The sequence below is a fragment of the Knufia obscura genome, assembly GCF_036327395.1.
Source record: "Knufia obscura strain CCFEE 5817 isolate CBS 148926 chromosome Unknown scaffold_5, whole genome shotgun sequence".
NCBI lineage: Eukaryota > Fungi > Ascomycota > Eurotiomycetes > Chaetothyriales > Trichomeriaceae > Knufia > Knufia obscura.
The window spans coordinates 915,795-933,588 of NW_027042691.1; the positions used below are offsets into that span (position 1 = coordinate 915,795).

At 49.2% G+C, this 17,794-nt stretch overlaps 7 protein-coding genes across 7 annotated transcripts; 3 read left to right on the plus strand and 4 right to left on the minus strand.

Moving 5' to 3' along the window:
* Positions 1-3,317: 3,317 nt before the first annotated feature.
* Positions 3,318-5,038, plus strand: PMZ80_005130 (uncharacterized protein; the record flags this gene model as incomplete). The annotated part of the gene is made up of 3 exons (XM_064873551.1): positions 3,318-3,474; positions 3,523-4,558; positions 4,609-5,038. The coding sequence occupies 3 exons, from the start codon at positions 3,318-3,320 to the stop codon at positions 5,036-5,038; spliced, it is 1,623 nt and encodes a 540-aa protein (XP_064730655.1).
* A 1,280-nt stretch (positions 5,039-6,318) lies between these two features.
* Positions 6,319-6,603, minus strand: PMZ80_005131 (uncharacterized protein; the record flags this gene model as incomplete). The annotated part of the gene is made up of 1 exon (XM_064873552.1): positions 6,319-6,603. The coding sequence occupies one exon, from the start codon at positions 6,601-6,603 to the stop codon at positions 6,319-6,321; it is 285 nt and encodes a 94-aa protein (XP_064730656.1).
* Positions 6,604-7,609: 1,006 nt separating this feature from the next.
* PMZ80_005132 (uncharacterized protein) lies at positions 7,610-8,419 on the minus strand (the record flags this gene model as incomplete). The annotated part of the gene is made up of 1 exon (XM_064873553.1): positions 7,610-8,419. One exon carries the CDS (start codon positions 8,417-8,419, stop codon positions 7,610-7,612), a length of 810 nt encoding a protein of 269 aa, XP_064730657.1.
* A 1,999-nt stretch (positions 8,420-10,418) lies between these two features.
* Positions 10,419-11,546, minus strand: PMZ80_005133 (uncharacterized protein; the record flags this gene model as incomplete). The annotated part of the gene is made up of 2 exons (XM_064873554.1): positions 10,419-11,402; positions 11,454-11,546. 2 exons carry the CDS (start codon positions 11,544-11,546, stop codon positions 10,419-10,421), a joined length of 1,077 nt encoding a protein of 358 aa, XP_064730658.1.
* Positions 11,547-12,059: 513 nt separating this feature from the next.
* On the plus strand, positions 12,060-14,156 carry PMZ80_005134 (uncharacterized protein; the record flags this gene model as incomplete). Its single annotated transcript, XM_064873555.1, has 1 exon — positions 12,060-14,156. One exon carries the CDS (start codon positions 12,060-12,062, stop codon positions 14,154-14,156), a length of 2,097 nt encoding a protein of 698 aa, XP_064730659.1.
* Positions 14,157-14,931: 775 nt separating this feature from the next.
* On the plus strand, positions 14,932-16,497 carry TRM10 (tRNA (guanine(9)-N(1))-methyltransferase; the record flags this gene model as incomplete). Its single annotated transcript, XM_064873556.1, has 1 exon — positions 14,932-16,497. The coding sequence occupies one exon, from the start codon at positions 14,932-14,934 to the stop codon at positions 16,495-16,497; it is 1,566 nt and encodes a 521-aa protein (XP_064730660.1).
* Positions 16,498-16,747: 250 nt separating this feature from the next.
* PMZ80_005136 (uncharacterized protein) lies at positions 16,748-17,060 on the minus strand (the record flags this gene model as incomplete). The annotated part of the gene is made up of 2 exons (XM_064873557.1): positions 16,748-16,956; positions 17,003-17,060. The coding sequence occupies 2 exons, from the start codon at positions 17,058-17,060 to the stop codon at positions 16,748-16,750; spliced, it is 267 nt and encodes an 88-aa protein (XP_064730661.1).
* Positions 17,061-17,794: the final 734 nt, after the last annotated feature.

Here is a 17,794-nt window from a genome sequence, read left to right on the forward strand (position 1 = left end):
ACTAAACTAAAATCCTAATCGAAAATAAACGGATTATCTTAAAGAAAGAAATTATCCTCTAAGCCTATAACCTACTTATTAGCTTCTTAAGACCCTACCGTTATCTTATTTAGTTTATTTAACGCACGACTTTTACGATTTAATATTTCATTTTATTAACGCTTAATCCGCGCTAACTTTAGCTCGGAATCCGTAATTATTTCTTATTACGCTAATATCTATTTAGTAAACACTTTTATTAACTAAATACCACGTTTATAACGCTCGCGTAACTCTTATTTCTAACGCTCTAACTTATTAAACTATATCTAAGAGAAATTTCTATTATAGGCTATATTCTTTCTAGTATAAGAACTATATTTCTTATTTCCTTTCCGGATAATATACGTCTCGCCGAACAACTCGTACTAAGGGTACGGCGCTATCGTAGGTACACTAAGTTTATAAATATTCTCACTAAGACAACGGTATTTAGAGGCTTCAGGTTTTTTAATATACGACTTAGGTATTATTAGCTATTATAACTAAAAGAGAAGGGAGGTTTATATAACCGCACCTTAACCGATACTTATACTTATAAGGACGTAAGAAGACTAAAAAAGAGAAAGTATAACGCACCGCATATAGGCTAGGGCTATTAGGCTGATAACTATAGAAACACGCGCTCTAGCGTAGATAAGATACGATATACCGTAAAGGCCGTATAGAGAAGCTAAGCCTAATTAGGAAACAGCGATATTAGGAATATAGCAATATTATAATATTACTAGCATTCTAATATTACGTATTACAGATATATATACGAAGTTATTTTATAGTTAGTCAGATACTCTTCTAACTTCCGTAGTTAATCTCAAATCCAAGTTTAACCTAGTTTAGTAGAAGTTCATTTATACTATTCTATATTCGTATCCTATAACACTTACTACAGCAACCAACCATACCACCTATTCTAGAGCCACCTTTGTTACACCTTAGGTGATTTAGAGCTTATGACATTTATAGTTTTACTTAGTTGTGTAGTAGTAGTAAACTAATAGAAACTAATGTTTTTTTCTTAAAGTCTTATAACCGTTATACGACTTTCTACGACTTTTTAAAACTATTAAAACCTTTTTACTACTTTATTTATTCTACGACTATTCTACGACTTAAAAGAATTATTCGGCCTCGTAATAGTATTACTCCGTAGCGCCGGAAATCGGCTGAGACTAAACTTTATTTAATAACGACGAGGTAGGGCGACGACGACTTAGATTTCTTAACTTTAGATATTAAATTCGAAATCTACGCGTTAACTATATAACAGACTCGTCTTTCCGCCCCTCTTACTATCTAGTAATAATACTATAATATAGAATTATAATAGAGGATAAGAATACTTAAAGATTTTTTTTCAAGAAAACGGTCGCACAACCGTTTAAAACCCTAAAACCTCTTACTACTTCTTACGACTATTACAACTAAATAGTCACTACTCCGTTGCGAACTAAGGTAAGAAGTCGTAGAACCGTTTTAAAACTATTTAATTCTAAGTCTTACTACGGTTATATAACGGTTTTCTTTAGTTTCTTTAAGTCTTATTACGGTCTTACGACTTCTTACGACTTCTTAAGAGGTTATAAGACGGTTTTAACTCTTTAGTAGAGGCCTAGATAGTACCGGAAGAACTATGTTGCGACGCCAAGACCGTGCAGAAAACTTGCAACTGACGATAGCGAACCAGAGTGAAGGTCGCAACTTCTGTCAAGTCAGGCAACATCCTCTGGACATGCTGTGCAGATTTCAAAAGTTGCGTAGGATCCTTCGGTGTTAGTAATCTATGGTTAAGTAATTTTAGAATATGTGGCACTTACAACCAGTCGCCATCAACTGCAGAACAGCGGAACTCACGCTGCCAGTGCTCGAAATCCAGCAACACTTTTAACGCCAAGCCCTAGTCTCTGCGCCAAGTCTTCCACCAACACATCCTTCCACTGTGGAAAAGTTCGTAAATCACAACCCAGGTCCACGCCGAGCAACTTTGATCAGAGTGAGAGCATCGGATCTGATTAGCTCCGACTAAAATGGTGTAGGTTGTGACCTACGAACTTTTCCACAGTATGCCTTGTTCCAGACGAGGCGTGTCGGCTAATTGGCACGCATTTAGAAGCTCAAAGCTTCAATGATGCCCAGAAACCTTTCTCAACCTCACGCTTTGGACAAGACTTATGTGTCACCCCCTCTTCAACCTCAACCTTCAAGCCATTTGTCTTCAAGAGATTGAAGCGAGACAAGGTAAGCAGCAATTATGCATAGTAATGTGCCTCAAACTTGCTCGACCTCGTGGCCCACAGTTCCGACGTACTCCATAGCGCCTATCTTGGCATGACGAGAAGCTATATGATAGCCCTACTCATACCGCACGCGTCTACCTTCGCATCCAAGCCCCACTATTAACCGGGCTATCGACAGCTTGGAATCCTAGAATACCAGGTGAGCAATATACTGACTCGCAATACAGTGAGCAAGCTCTGGTCTACAGTACTCGTATCATCTTGGCCTCCCGCGTTGCAGATTCCTTGCTTCACATCCTACTGTATCATGCCGCGTTATATGGCAGGAAGGAAACCATGTCAAATCGAATCCTTGAGGATGTCTGACCTGCCCCACAATTTCGGATATGGCAGCAGATCATGGTCTCAGAGGTCTTTACATCCTCGAGTCATAAACTCTCCTACCTGATCTGCACGAAGCTAGATGGGTAAAAGAGTTTATGGCCCTACAGTGTAGCATTGGCAATCCTTTTACACCTGAGGCTCGAACGTAGCCCGTATTTGAGTGGCCACTTGCGCCAAGGCAAGTGGGAAGCAAACATCACCACAAGCACAATTGACGTTCATGTCGGCGTGTCGCTAAGATCGCCAGGAAATTTGTCAACAGAAATGCTGCCATTTCAGCACAGCGCATCCAGAGTGGGCGTGGCGATCTGTTCGGTATAGGTGCGGGCCAGAACATGTCTGGCGTGGTAAGCCATCGTCTTGTAGCATCAACCTCTTTTACAGACCCAAGGATTCAGAGCTATCTTACACCACCAACCCACTTTAGAAGCCAAAGGACCCAGAGCAGGTGCTTGCCTGAATATCATGAACTGCGTGTGGTCAGCTAAACATAGACATCCTGATCTGTGGCGAGTGCCAGTGGACCCCTGAAAGCGAATGCTATATCGATGGTATATGACCTTTGCGCACCTGTCGATGCCCTTGAGATGTCTGAATACCATACACTCATTGCTCAGCAGTTTCTCCTTTCCCCCAGACACAGTTTCCAATCACAATATGTCTAGCGCTCAGCTCACGATGTTGACCGTACCGGTGGAGGTAATGACACTACACAGTCTTCAGCTTGCAACTGTTGCTGTTGTTGTCCTTTCTTTCGCTGCCAAGTTGTTCCCTCGATCGCGCAAAGTGGGCAAGCCGCTCCCAACACCTAATGGTATGTTCGCTTCACTGGTAGCAAAGGCACCACGCTAACAGCTCACAGGATTACCCTGTGCAGGTCCCGTCTGGGCCGTCGAGGCCGCCAACATCTACAAGACTTTCAAAACATGGTCAGAGAAGTTCGGATCCCTCTACGAGGTCAAGCTCTTCGGCCAAAACCTCATCATCATTTCAGACCCGCAGATCGCAAAGGAGATCCTCGCACAGAAGGCCAAGATTGTTTCCGATCGACCAACACTAGCGTTGACCAAAGGTTCGAGAGACTCAGGCAAATACCTTCCAATCTTGGGCCACAACGACCAGCATGTCAGGCAACGAAGATTCGCCGTTCTCATTAATACCTGGACTCACCAGAATAATTACCATGGCCGCATGCTGCCAGAAGCCACTCGTTTCGCTCACCAGCTCCTGGAAAAACACGACGATCCGTTCATGCTTGTCGATCAGCTATGTGGGCGTCTCTCTTCCCGCATGGCTTTCGGCACACCGGCACCACGAGCTGCCATATCCCGCTCCGCACACAACTTCATGCAGAACCTCTCGCCAGGAGGTCAAACTACCAACGTTCTTACCTTCCTCCGTCACCTCCCCACATTCTTGAATTCTGATAAGCACAACGAAGCTATGCGGGTCGACATCGAAGATCGAGTATGGTACGGCTGCTACGACAAGGCAAAGGCTGCCTACGAGAATGGCACACTCAAGCCCTCCTATGCCAAGTACTACTTCGACCAGCGTGAGAAGACTGGCCTTACCGAGCATGAGGCTCTCCACAGCATCGGCATGATGGCTACCGTCTCCATCCTTACACTCATTGCGCCTCTCCAGAGGTGGCTTGTCGTTATGGCAGAGCACCCAGAATGGCAAGTGGCGGTCCAGAAGGAACTCGACGAGGCTCTGCAGGGCCGCATGGCAGATTACTTTGACAGTCCTAAGCTTCCAGTCCTTCGAGCCACTATACTTGAGTCGATGCGTTATGCATCACCTGTCCCCACCGGCGTTCCTCACAGACTCGAGGCTGATATGGAGTACAATGGATATCATTTGCGCAAGAACAGCAATGTAGTTGCCTGCGATTGGTAAGCTTACTGTTCTGGCGTGTCACGTCTCAGTGCTAAAGTTGATACAGGTCTATGTGTCGCTCCAAGAAATACTACAAGGATGCCGAGACCTTTAATCCATCCCGCTACCTCGACCCTGCGTCACCTCAATATAAAGAACCCCTGACCGAGTTCCCCAAAATTCAAGGACATACCGTGTTTGGGTGGGGCCGCCGTGTCTGCGCAGGCATGGAGTACTCGGCTACACAGTTGCTCGTTGTTTGTGCCGTCGTATCATACTCATTCAACATCGACATTGCCACAGACCCTAAAACCAACCAAAGATACCACCTCAGCCTGGACGACGCTACCCCCCACGCGATACCAGTGCTGTCGCAGGAGACTGGATTAAAGCTTCTGTTCAGTCCCCGGTCTGAATCTCGAGCCGAAGAATTGAGAGATACCTACCGACTTCAGCGAGAGCAAGATAAGGAGAAAGAAGAAGAGGAATACTACTAAGTACGTGCACAACAACTTGATAGCGTTGAAAAGCGCACGGTGTGTGCTTATAAGGTTGGTGTCCATTGATTGTTAGAGATCGCCGTTTAGCACGGTTGAGCAAGATACAGCTCTCGCAACATATTATTTATGTTCTTACGCTTCTACTTATGTCTGCTGCCAATGGGCTTCGTCGCTCCGCCAGAGAGAGACCCTCTAACAGTCTTGGTGCCCAGGAGGGACTTCGTTGCTACATGACTTGTATGTTATCGTCGGCTCTGCAAACGAGCATCTGACGATATTGCCAGTCGAGCAAGGCCGCCAGGCTTCAGCGAGTGCAAGCCCATCCGATGACGTATCGTTTTATGCAACATCCCTTCGGGTGCTTGGCGTAGTCGGCAGAGCTGCCCTGCTGTTTGGACTGCTGCCATGCGAATCGTTAAAGTAAGTTTCATCGACCAATAGGAACATAGAAGCATATCTACCGACGAGGCTACCTGTCAGCCTAACACTTTACGCGTCCACACGCGTCGTTCATCACATCTTTTAACCTACCGTAGTACGGTCCACCATATCTTTCTAGTTGTTACAAATTATTCGCAAGAGTTTCCTAGATTTTATCTTACGCCAAGCACCCGAAGGAAAATTGCACATATCGATAATCTCTTGGCAGCTCCTTCCCTTACTTTCACTCCGAGGGCTCCCGAGCTCGAGGACATCTCGCCTGAGAACTGTCACTGATCAGAGATACGTCGGCCACCGGGAGCAGCTATGTTTATCTTAGGAATTTCGTCTGCCTACGGACTCGAAGCCATATTTCTCCGTTAACTTCAGAACATCGAGTCCGATCTATGACACGCCGTCTACGTGCATCATAAGAAAGTGACAGTGGATGCCAAATCTGCCATGCCTGTTCAGGTTTGTGCTTCAATCGGCCATGCTGCTGTTCTGCTGAGTGACCGACCTGACAACTAATTGCGTTGGGAACGGATGACAGAAAGGTGCAGGAAGCAACAAATTACGGATCAACCCTCACTTCTGAGAAGGCGGATATCATTCAATACCTAGGTAATCATTTTCTTCCAACCAACAGTTTTTCAGGACTTTTTATAGCCGTACGAAGGACACTTTACACCGTTCTTGGAAGCAAGTCCATCCAATGCAATACTTGTACTCCGGGTTGCCGCTCTGCTTCAGCCAAGTACAGGACTCTCAAGCCAGTACGGCATCCTCCTTAAGCATTCAGTTGTGATCTCTAGCAACACCAAGTCTCACCTCGATCTCTGTCCGTCTTATCGATACTACGGCGTGTTGATACCACAGCGCTCAGGGATACAACAGATGATGTTCGCAGTGCCTGGGCAGTGCCCGGTGACCAGGATCCCGTTTGGACAGGAATTGCCTTGCGTGGTGTCGACGCAGGTCCCATCGGCGTCGAAACCGTTGTTGATTGGCACGGTACAGTCTGTTCGTCTGATGAGCTTGGCGTTGTCGTCAACAGGTGACATGTTGCTTAGTGATGGCATGGCGAAGACGGTGAATGGTATGCTGCCGAGAAGGGCGGTGATAGCGGTGGTGAGCTTCATGGTTGCTGTGTTATTCTGGCAGTGAAGAACTTGAGCACTCGTGATGTGTCGATGTGCTTGGTCGTGACAGGTGACCTGGGCATAGTCGGAAAGGTCAAGCTGGACGCTCCTCTTATACACGTCGCAGGGGACGTTACCTGACGAGATCTGGCCGCACACAAGGAAGAACTGTCATCAGATAATACCTCCAGGCTGTGACGGAGTCGGATCTCTCGATCTCAGATCTCAGCACCAAGGTTCTCTGCGAGTCCCTGTCGCCTGCACCACCCTGCCATTTGCAATTCTTGCGATGCACTGCTGGAGCACTACTGGAGCACTACTGGATTATTCTGCTGACTATGAGCCAGGGTCATTCCAAGAAAACGTTTACATCCAGGTGTTTCGTAGTGCGCGTCCACTACGCATCAATGCCAATACGAAGGCCAATGGCAGCAGGCGCATTCCGACATTGTCACATATGCTTGTCGTCGCGATAGGTCACTGCCACGATTTCTGATATCGAGCATTTCGACTGTCCTGCCTTTGGCCATCAGAATCATCGAGTTTGATCTGGGCGCGCTAACTTGTGTGACATGGCTGTCCCGCGACAGGCTGGAGTTGGCAGATTATTTGGAAATCTATGCGCCCGATATGCCTCAAACCTACCAACACAAGCTGCTTCAAATTACACACGGATGTTGCCATAGCATTACGGCTGGGTTCGGCCATCTCTCCTTGCGACAGTTACTATTCATTGGCAGAGCACTATTCTGTTACGGTTATGCAAACATCAGAAAGAACCCAGATCACATTCTTGAGCACAAAATATTTGTCATTGGCTCATCTAAAGACATCGATTTGACGAGGTTCTGCAATTTGCAGATACACAAGCAGCTCTTCCGGATGAGCTTGATGAACACAACGCTGACCTGTTGCTTCCTTGGACTCCAATTACGCCTCGCTGACGGAACGCTGGCCGGATGTCTGAACACTGCTATCCTACTGGCTGAACGCTGCTTTTGCCAAGCTAACCCAGTGTTACTCTTGCTAGGTCAGTAAGACTGACCTCCTGATCCCACTCTTCCGGCATATACGCCTCCTTGAATTGTCTGATCTCAGTCTTAAGCTGATCAACTTGAGCCTTCAGATCATCATTCTCGTACACCATCTTGATGTTGTCCACTTGCGCTATGTGGCGCTCACTTGTCACAGTATTGCATTCCCTTTGGAGACTCGAGAGCTGGTTGTTGAGGACCGAGAGCTGCGTGCTCATGCGCCTATTCTCATCCAGGGTCTGCTCGATTGTTTGTTGTCGCTGACAGAGCTCCGCCAGGAGTCTCTTCCTTTCCTGTTCAGCATCTTGAGCATCTTCGAGGGCTTTCCGGTGCTGGGAGTAGGAGACTCTGAGTTCCCTGTTCTCCTGCTTGAGTTCGCTGTTCTTCTGCTCCAGGCGAGTGTTGGCATGCTCCAGCTGATTGATCTTTCGTTGTCGTTCCAATACACCCGGTTCCCACGTCGAGATAGTCTCTGCGGTCTCCTTCCAGAAGGCCACTTCGTTACGCAGGTCATTGCGTTCTCGCACGACTTGTCTGTTGAAGCCATTCGCCCCGGTCAGTTCAGCGCTAAGTCTTTCGACCTCTGCTCTGTAAATTCGGACCTGTTGTTCTCTCTGAAAGTTGACCGACGGTACCGACGGCGAAGTGACTGATGGCGGACTGACTGATGGCGTCCACAACTGCGTATTTCGCGAGCTGGGTTCAGGTCGTTCCATCCTCCAGTTGCTCGAAGTTTCAAGCCTTCTCGCACTAGCCTCAGTGGACTCTCGGTTGGCAGCCATCTCCGATGTGGGTACGATCGAGCCGGTTCGATCACAGTTCACGAATGATTCTTGATGGTCAATATTGTGTGACCATGCGATATGGTCAAGAGGTGGGACACGAAACGTCCAAGTTGGCAGCAGAGCAGCGACTCTATATACCCTATATGAGTGGGTCCGAACATGATGAAAAGCAGTGAGAAGGTAGAGTATTGCAAAAGTTGGGTAGGCATCATCCGCACCACATCTTGGTAACAGGAAACTTGCTCTATGCGACATTTCTGCGCTTCGAAAACGCACAACCAAAGCTGACGAACAGATCCTAAACGATGCACGAAACTATACAGGCGCTACGACTGCTATACACGCCTGTACCTCGAAGCTTGGCACTGGAACACTTCTCCGAAACGCAAAAAGCATGAAAGCGACTGCGCTGCCAGGCAGTGCTTCTACCGGTACCAAATGCGCCGCCCAATGTGCGCGATAAGTGCGTACCAAATAAAGGGAGAAGACCGGGCATACGACTGACCTCTCGTTATGCGACCGGACTGCTTTAACATCAGTGGCAACTTCCCGCTACGCTCTTGGCGTCAGGCATGCACAGTCATCCCCCCTCCGGGTGTGGTTCCGACCTACAACTCGCAATATTGTTTCTACCGGTGCGCAGACGAACGTTCGCCCGTCGCTACCACAAGAAGCATCAGAGTTATGATTTTGCTCGAAGCATGTTATACGAAACATCTTGTTGAATAGCCTAGCAGCCTCACTTTTCAACAAGCTACACCAACCGGATGGCTCGTCCGCACGTTTTTGGAGTTATAACCAGCTGACCTACCAAGGACTAGTTATGCTTAGCCTTGAAACAACGTTTCCCCGGCTTACTCATGACCCATAGCTGTACAGGTGGCGACTCTCGCAGCGACCGATCGATTGCGTGTCGCAAGTGAGTGCGCGGGTGTTTTAACTGTTTTCGTTGAGCCGGTGGCACTTGCCGTATAGCGATTCACGGTCCCCTTGGTTTACGAAACGGCGAAACGTGACGTGGTCACAATTGCTGCAATCAAAAGTTGAGTTGAAAGACCAGGCCGATGAACATGGTTCGAAGTTGCGTTAGCCTTTTTGAGACGTACGTTGAGCAGTGGCTTCTTCGTATCGTTTATCATGGTTCGTGGTCATCATTCTGAGCTTGATCTTGACCGAAAATGTGATGCTTTCCTCGTGGGTTGTGCTCTGGGTGTGGCATTTGCCGACAGGGTGGGGATGCGCAGTGGCAGAGCAGTCTAATGATGTGGACACCGATTAGATGGACCGGATCTGGGGCTAATGCTAGCTCGATCTTGTTTGCTCTCGCAGTGGGAGCGGTTATTGCAGGAACGCAGAAGTAGCGTATGACGTAGGACTGGCGTGGTTTGTGCGAGGGTATCAACTGCATCACACTGAGTTCTGGTCTGGCCGTGACCCAACAAGATAGCCTTGAGAACGGTCCGTGGTCGTTGTGCATGGGCTTCGTATAGGGCATGGATGAGAGTTTGATTCGAGGAAGGAACGAGCTTGTTGGCGTGGATAGTGTCTGTTTGGGTTATTGCTTGCAAACTGAGGACGATCGCACTTGAACTGTGTCTTCAATCAATATAATCTACCTTAGAATCCGAAATCGGACCATTAGAAATACAGCCTCTGCGAATGCGTGCAAGCACACCGGATTCGTCAATTCGTTCCGCCAATCACTTGCTGCTCATCACACTTTCCATCCAAGGGTATACACACTCATTCGCTGGAGGGTATCCCATGTGAAGCATTTTCTCGTAAAATCTACCCTCTTTTGGCTTTCCATAGTTCATAAGCAGCATACTATGCACAAACGTTAGTAAATTTCTACTAGCAAGACCGACATCGGGAACAGTGCTGAAAGGACAGTAATGAGACTGTCGAACCGAAACGTGGTGCGCAATAAGCCTCAGACATTGATGCTCCAGGCAAGGCTCGTTGCAAAACCGTCCCGTGACGGGTTTGGGGGGACTCACGAATCTTCAATCGGCATCAGGCCATCGTGTGTGCCGTTCACAAGCAACAGTCGGCACGAAGGACCATTTATCAGCCCACTCTTGACAAGACTATACTCATCTTGCGCTTTTTCGAGCAGCTCTTCCCAATCCTTGTAGCCATACTTCTTGACATAGGCATGAGACAAGGTGAATGGGTATTCATGGTAGTCAACTCGACTGAGCCACTCTCGTCCGAGGAAGTGATGTGTTCCTGCTCCCTGGCCGATTGCACCGATGAGCTGATCATGATGGGTATGCGCGACTCGAATGGCGTAGTAACCTCCTGCGCTCAGACCCCAAACGAGGATACGGGAAGCATCAAAGGTCGATTGGCTTTTGATCCAGTCGAGTACGGAAGTCCATAGGCGGTCAGGAGACGTCGGATCTCGTCGGTCAGCAGGGCAATCAGCTGTACCTGGAATCTCAACGATGACTGATGCCCATCCACGGCTCAGAAACTCATCTGAGCGGCCAGTATTATCTGGTCGATGGCCATCTAACCCGGTGAACAAAAGCACAACGGGGCATTTGTTCGAAGAACTCGCTCCATTCGGCACGCGCACAAACATGGGTATCTCCTTACCATCTGCTCCAGCTGCGGATGTATGTGGTATGACAACTTCTTTCAGAGGCGCATCCCACAGTGAAGCACCTCTTAGGTATACCTGGCATTGCTCGTGGAAGATTCCTCTCTTGAACCCAGTTTCATCACCATCCACTGAGGGAAACCTCGATATCCGAAAGACGCAGGCTGCTCTCTCATAAAGCTCGATGGCCTTCTTCTTGTCCGAGCCCTGTACTGACATCGCTTCGTCGACCAGACGACGGGCTGTGGGCAGGAAGTACTCCGTGTAGGTCTCTGTGTAGGCATCGTTGATGTTGTCCTCGATCAGCTTGTTGAAGATTGGTTCAAAGTCTTCGAATTTGCCATGATGGAAGGGGTATACACCGATCGAGCACTACATGTCCGTCAGAAAAGTTTTTGGCATCTAGTCTCAATCGTCGCTTACTGGGAACTTCCACTTGGTCTCCCATAGTGCTTTGACACCGCTGAGGTGAGGGTAAGTCTCGTTGAACTTCTCACCCAGGATCCAGTTCGTCATTGTGAGTAGCTGTTACGATATGACAGTCTCCGCGTAGATGAGACGCGACCTGTCACTGCACGCACCGGACTCACCTATATACAAGCTTTATTGCAGTATTGCTCGTACTACTATGTGCAATTCGGAGCAGCTAAGCGCCGATACCGAGTCGCAGAGAGGTCACCGAAATCGGTGCCCTTTACATCAGACTGCCTGTTGGTTGTCAATAGCATATAATGCGATAGATACAGTTTCAGGTTTCTAGGGTACAAATGTGCAGAGAATACAATCGTTTGATGCCTTGCAACGGCACAACATGAATTCATGAGGCCGAGTAACCAACCGTCAATGGCTTAGCTTACGGCATCGGCCCTTCCATGGACATCCGAACTTGCCAAGAACAGCCAGCCTCAGTTTCTGGCTGAGTAAGTCTCAGGCAAGTCGTCTGGGTGCTGCAACGTACCAGATCATGGTGCAACGCCGTAAGGTCAAGCGGTGTGTCATGGTCGCTGACACCCTCCGGCACCCTCCAAGATGGATCAAGCAAGGCCCGAGCGCGTCGTGCGACGACGCCAGGACCCGGTCTCGTGTCGCCTCTGCCGAGTGAAGAAACTCAAGTGCAACCGCCAAAACCCTTGTTCAAATTGTGTGGCGAGGAATGCCAATTGCGAGTTCGAGCCTAACCAGGCCACAAGTACTGCGCGCATTGAGCATGATGCGGAACCGACTAACGCGGCAATACTGTCGCGACTTCAACGACTTGAAGATATGATACTACGCATGAACCAGAATCTGCCCTCGACTCCAGATGCTCGAAGTCCAAGGAGAACAGAGTCAGATTTCTCGGGACAGACCACGTTGACGCCAGCTGAGGAGTCGCATCAGATTGAATCATCGAACCTGAATGAGATAGGTACACAGTTTCCCAGTCTGGTCCCCGCCATGTCCAGCTCTTTCTTCTTCGAAGCCGTACCGCTAGAACTCCTTAGTAAGCAGGAAACAGAGGCTCCGTATCTACCAAGTCATCAGAGGAGGATATTGCTGCCGTCCTACAACGACGCTCGGGCTCTCTTTGACAAGTACGCCAAGTACGTCTGTCACTTTCACCACATCGTTCATCTGCCTACTTTGCGGAAGACCCTCGAGGGCTTCTACCTCAGCCTTTCGCGGGGACAAACGGTCGACACCGATCATGGTGCACTCCTGCTGAGCGTCTTCGCTACTGTCTTATCTTACTCGAAATGGAGCGAGCCAAATTCCGTTCCAATAGAAGTCTCTGCTGATCGAGATAACGTCTACTTGATATGGTTCCGCTCAGCGTTGGATTTGCTCGATCATTCACGTCGGGTGCTTACACCATCGCTTGAGATCGTCCAGGCTTGTATCGTCATCCTTTTTCTGGACTATAACCTAGAGGGTTTCTCCTCCAGAGCGCGAGCTATCTTATCGCAAGCTCTACATACTGCGAAAGATCTTTCGATGCATAGAATCGATTGCCCCAATGCGACAAGAAGAAGGACGACGTCATCAAGCATCGATTCGATGATAGAGCTGGAGATGAAAAGAAGGATTTGGTGGCATCTTGTGGCAACGGACTGGATGCTCAGTCTTGCTGGAAGTGCACAGGAGGGGACTTACACTGCTCATCCCCAGCAAATGAGAGTCCGTCTTCCTCGAAATGTGAAAGATGAGGTTCTTGATCAAGGCAATACCATCGAGGACCTGCCGCTTACAGTGCCAACACCGATGGCTTATCCTTTGCAGCGAATACGAATGGGCGAAATAAGCCGTAACATCATCGATACACTACGGTTTGGTATCTCCGATGTCAGCGAACACGACTATGGCCAAGTCATGCTTCTGGACAAGCGCATACAACATTTCTTAGAGGACCTCCCGGTATTTTTGAGGCTTGACCCGGAAAGCATACAGAAGAGTCAGTACATTCTAGAGCAATACCCATACTTCGCTATGCAAAGGTACATAATCAACGTTGCCGCACACAGCAATCGATGCAAATTGCACCAGCCATTTCTCGTCCGAGGTTCTGCCAAGACGAGATATGCCGAGTCGGTCAAGTTCTGTCTCTCCTCTGCTATGGAGGTCATCAAGATCAACAAGGCCGTGCGCGAAGATCCAACTCAATTCGTTCCTGAGAGAGTCAAATTGGTCGGATTGCTACATCATATGTTTTTAGCCACAGTTGTACTGGTGATGGACTTGTGCTTCAATCGAACGGACGGAACATACGACCAACGATCTTCAGGTGTGACCGCCGCCATAAGCATGCTCGAATCAGCAAAAAACCAGTCTGTCACAGTCCAGCGGTTCCTCGACTCATTGATGGATGCACTGAAAAAGCACCACGTTGACCTGGTAGAGAAGCCAAAACAGGCTGCTGAGGTCACTCCGTCTACACAGATGTCGTCCTCCGTAATGTCATCATGGCCAACCACAACGTATTCACAAGCATCTATACCAGCATCGCAAGGTGCTGGCATGAGCGATCCGCTCCAGCCGCCTTCGTTCGGTATCGACTGGACTTGGAAGGATATTCTCGACCAAGGCGACGGCAACACCTTGCCTGATTGGGACCAACTCTTCTCCGAACTAGACACATTTATTGCTTGAACGGCTTGTGCTAGGACAGCAGAGTGCAACGTTTTGGGGCTTGTACGTTGTCTAGTGCACTCGCGCGCAATACTGGACCCAGCATGGTTATCCTCTTCTCACTCGCGGAAACTGCCGAGGGTCGCATCGACACCCATCATTACTTGGTGACTCTACGCCACATGACCCATTGCACGCTGCCACATGCTTTACGCTCACGCTCGGTCACACGTGCAAAATTACGCCTTTGGACGAAAGGACCATAGGTGCAGTGATCCTACGTTCCGCGAATAGGACAATATCAGAACATCGATGTCCTCATTCGGGACGACAAATAGGCAGCCAGTTGTGTGCAAGAGTCGCTGCCAGTCTTGACCCTGCCGCGGCATACGTCGAATGATTCCAGAAATCTCATCGATAGCCGGCTGGCTGACCAAGACTGTACGGATAAGAAACATGAGTCAAGCAGGAACGGCACGTACCTTCGCGCCGCAAGGACAAAGTGCGGGGTGAATGGATCAAGCGTTTACTTGATGCGAGCATGTACGATGAACATCGTGCTTCTTGCAGACAGAAGTAGATGCGCTGCAAAGAAGGAGGCGTAGGAGGGTGAGCATAATCACCAAGTACCATCTCGTAGGTCGAGGAGATAGAGTGCTCGTTTGTGGAAGCCAGTTGCCGTAGATTAGTCATCCGGAAGTTCTTCGGCCAAACCATAAATCTCGCCTCCGAGCCATTCTTCGAGATTGATCCTCCTCGTCCATGATGCTCAATATTTACCACTCCATAGCTCAAAATGGAAGCAGAAGAACGGCCCTCAAAGCTGAGAAAGCTCAGCCATAACCATGATCATGACCGCGACCATGATTCACGTTTGCGACCCGCACCCCCACAAACCACAGAACCCTCCCACCCCACCGACTCCGAAGCCGAAGACGAGAACGAAATCTCAATCGACGTCGAAGAGCGCAAACCCGCCCCCGCCAGCGCAACCGCCGCCAGCCTAAAAAGCACTCTCAACGCCCAAATGGACCGCACCTCCGACGCAGAAGGACAACCCCCCGAACCCGTCCTCTCAAAGAACCAGCTCAAGAAATTGAAGCGCAAGGCCGAGTGGGAGGCCGGCCGTGAAGACCGGAAACTGAAGAGGAAGGAGAAGGAGAAGGAGAAGAAGGCACGGAAACGGGCGGCGCGGGAGGAAGGGGTGCAACATCAGGCGGAGGACGTGAAGGGTGCAGACGTGCAGGCCGATGTGTTGCGGAAGAAATCTACGGGTTATATCCCGCGCAAACGACGCCAACATTTACCCATTGCACTTGTGATAGATTGTGCATTTGACGATTTGATGGTCGAGAAGGAGCGGATTAGTCTGGGGAGTCAGATTACGAGGTGCTACAGTGATAATAATAAGGCGCCGTTTCAGGCGCATTTGTATGTGAGTGGGTGGACGGAGGGGTCTGAGTTGAGGAAGAGGTTTGAGGGGCTGTTGAAGGGGATGTATAAGAATTGGAGGGGGATGGTGTTTACGGAGGAGGATTTTGTGGAGGCGGCGTGGATGGCGGAGGGGGAAATGAGAGGGTGGGAGGGTGGCAGGATGGTTGGGGCGTTTGAGAGGTATGCGTCGGCAAAGGATAAGGGGAGGAATGGGGACAATGGGGCGACTAATACACAGGGCGGAGGAGTTGAGCAAGGCGCAGAGGCCGATGATGAGCCCGCCAACACGGATGTTGCTAGCGAGCCCAAATCAGAACCACTTGCGAATGGAGCAACTCACGCCTCTGATCCCGTCCTACAAGACCTTCAAGAAGCCGGTGAAGTCATCTACCTCACCTCCGACTCGCCGTATACCCTCACCGAACTGAAACCATATCACACCTACATAATCGGCGGCCTCGTTGACAAGAACCGCCATAAAGGAATCTGCTACAAAACTGCCCGCGACAAGAATGCCAAGCTCCAAGCCTCCTCTTCTATCAGTGCGACCACCGAAACCAATGGCTCGGCAACGACCACAGTGGGCAGGTACCAGGAGATCAAAACAGCGAAACTTCCGATAGGCGAGCACATGTCCATGACAGCCAGACATGTGCTAGCAACGAACCACGTGGTCGAGATCATGCTTCGGTGGCTTGAGACAAGAGATTGGGGTGAGGCTTTCATGAGTGTTATGCCGAAGCGGAAGGGTGGCGTGTTGCGGAATATCAAGGCTGAAGATGAGGACGATGAAGAGGAAGGTGGGGCTACTGTCCTGGCGGAAGATGGTCAGGATGAGACTGAAGCAGAAGACGAGCATGAACCCAATTTCGAAGGAGAAAAGTCTGATGAAGTTGCATTACCAGTGGAAAGCGAAGTTGTTGCGTGATGCCACGATAACATGCTACATCATAACTATGATACTGCTTGGCCATGTCCGCTTCAGGATCAACTTTTTGCTCTTTCACATCAACTGCGAGTCTTGGCTTCCAGATGCCTACTGTATACAGTCTCGATGATGTTGACGGTAAGAACCCATATCAGGCTGTGTTGTCGACCATGTTCGCCATCTTGCCACCTCAATTCGATATTTTGGACCACGCCAAGCATGATCGCCTCGCAGACTTGCATTTCTCCTCTCAATCTGTCAAAGTAGGTTGTCGTCCAGCCTCTTTCTCACTCTTGTACCATCTGCCAGCAGCCGAGCCAGGGTCATCTTCTCTGAAGGTGCCTAAGATAACTTTGGCATTGTGGAAGCCCTCTGGGGTCGGTTTCTCGCCATATGAGAGAGCGAAGTTCTTCATGCCGCCCCAGCTCTTGAGGTATTGGTAGTCGGTCATCTCGCCTTCTACTTTGGCTCAGAAAACAACGATAAGAAGAGGAAGTGTGCTTACCTGATTTCTCAGTTGCTTTATTGGCTGATTGCTTCTGCGCGTTCTCGCTGGAAGACATGTTGATGTCGTTGATCGGAGTTTATGATAGATTTGGCTGAGAATTGGGAAGACTTGACTGCAAGTTGCAAGAGGAATTGGTTTGGAAGTTGGTGGCAAAGCTGGATGGAGCCTGATGGGAGAAGGTTGGCTGAGGTAATGGCGGTGGAAGTATTGGCAAGAAGACCGAACCACATGCGCCTGCCCGCCAAGCAAAGCGATAGTATCTCAGAGCGGGCAAGCGCATCCACGACGGGCATGTCAGCGGTAGGCACGACGCTGCTGCATTATTTCGCAGCCGACTTCCAGAAGTATCGACGCCAGCTGTACCAACGATGGCAAATGCCAAAAACATCTCACTCCAAGACTCACCTGCTCAGGTGTCCGATCCTTGTACGGAAGGACTAAGAGCTTCGACCAGCCAAAGTTGAAGACCAAGCAGACTGGCACCTTCGCGATTCCTTCACATGACATTGCTGTACTCGTCGCAGCCACCAAGAGGCATGCACTCACAATGACCTCCCTATCAGGAATCTGTGCTCTTGTAGTGAACACGAACCGAGCCCAGCAAGCATGGAAAGTGTTTCACAACACACATTTGCAAAAGCATCTACCTGTCTATTCTCCGTTTCTGTGGCCACGTCGTTACACCGGCATCGGCACAATGACCGGATGTGCATTAACACCAAGAATTGAACAATGCTCATAGAGCAACAAAGGCCTCGAAGGCCATTGAACGGCCATCACAAAGGATAC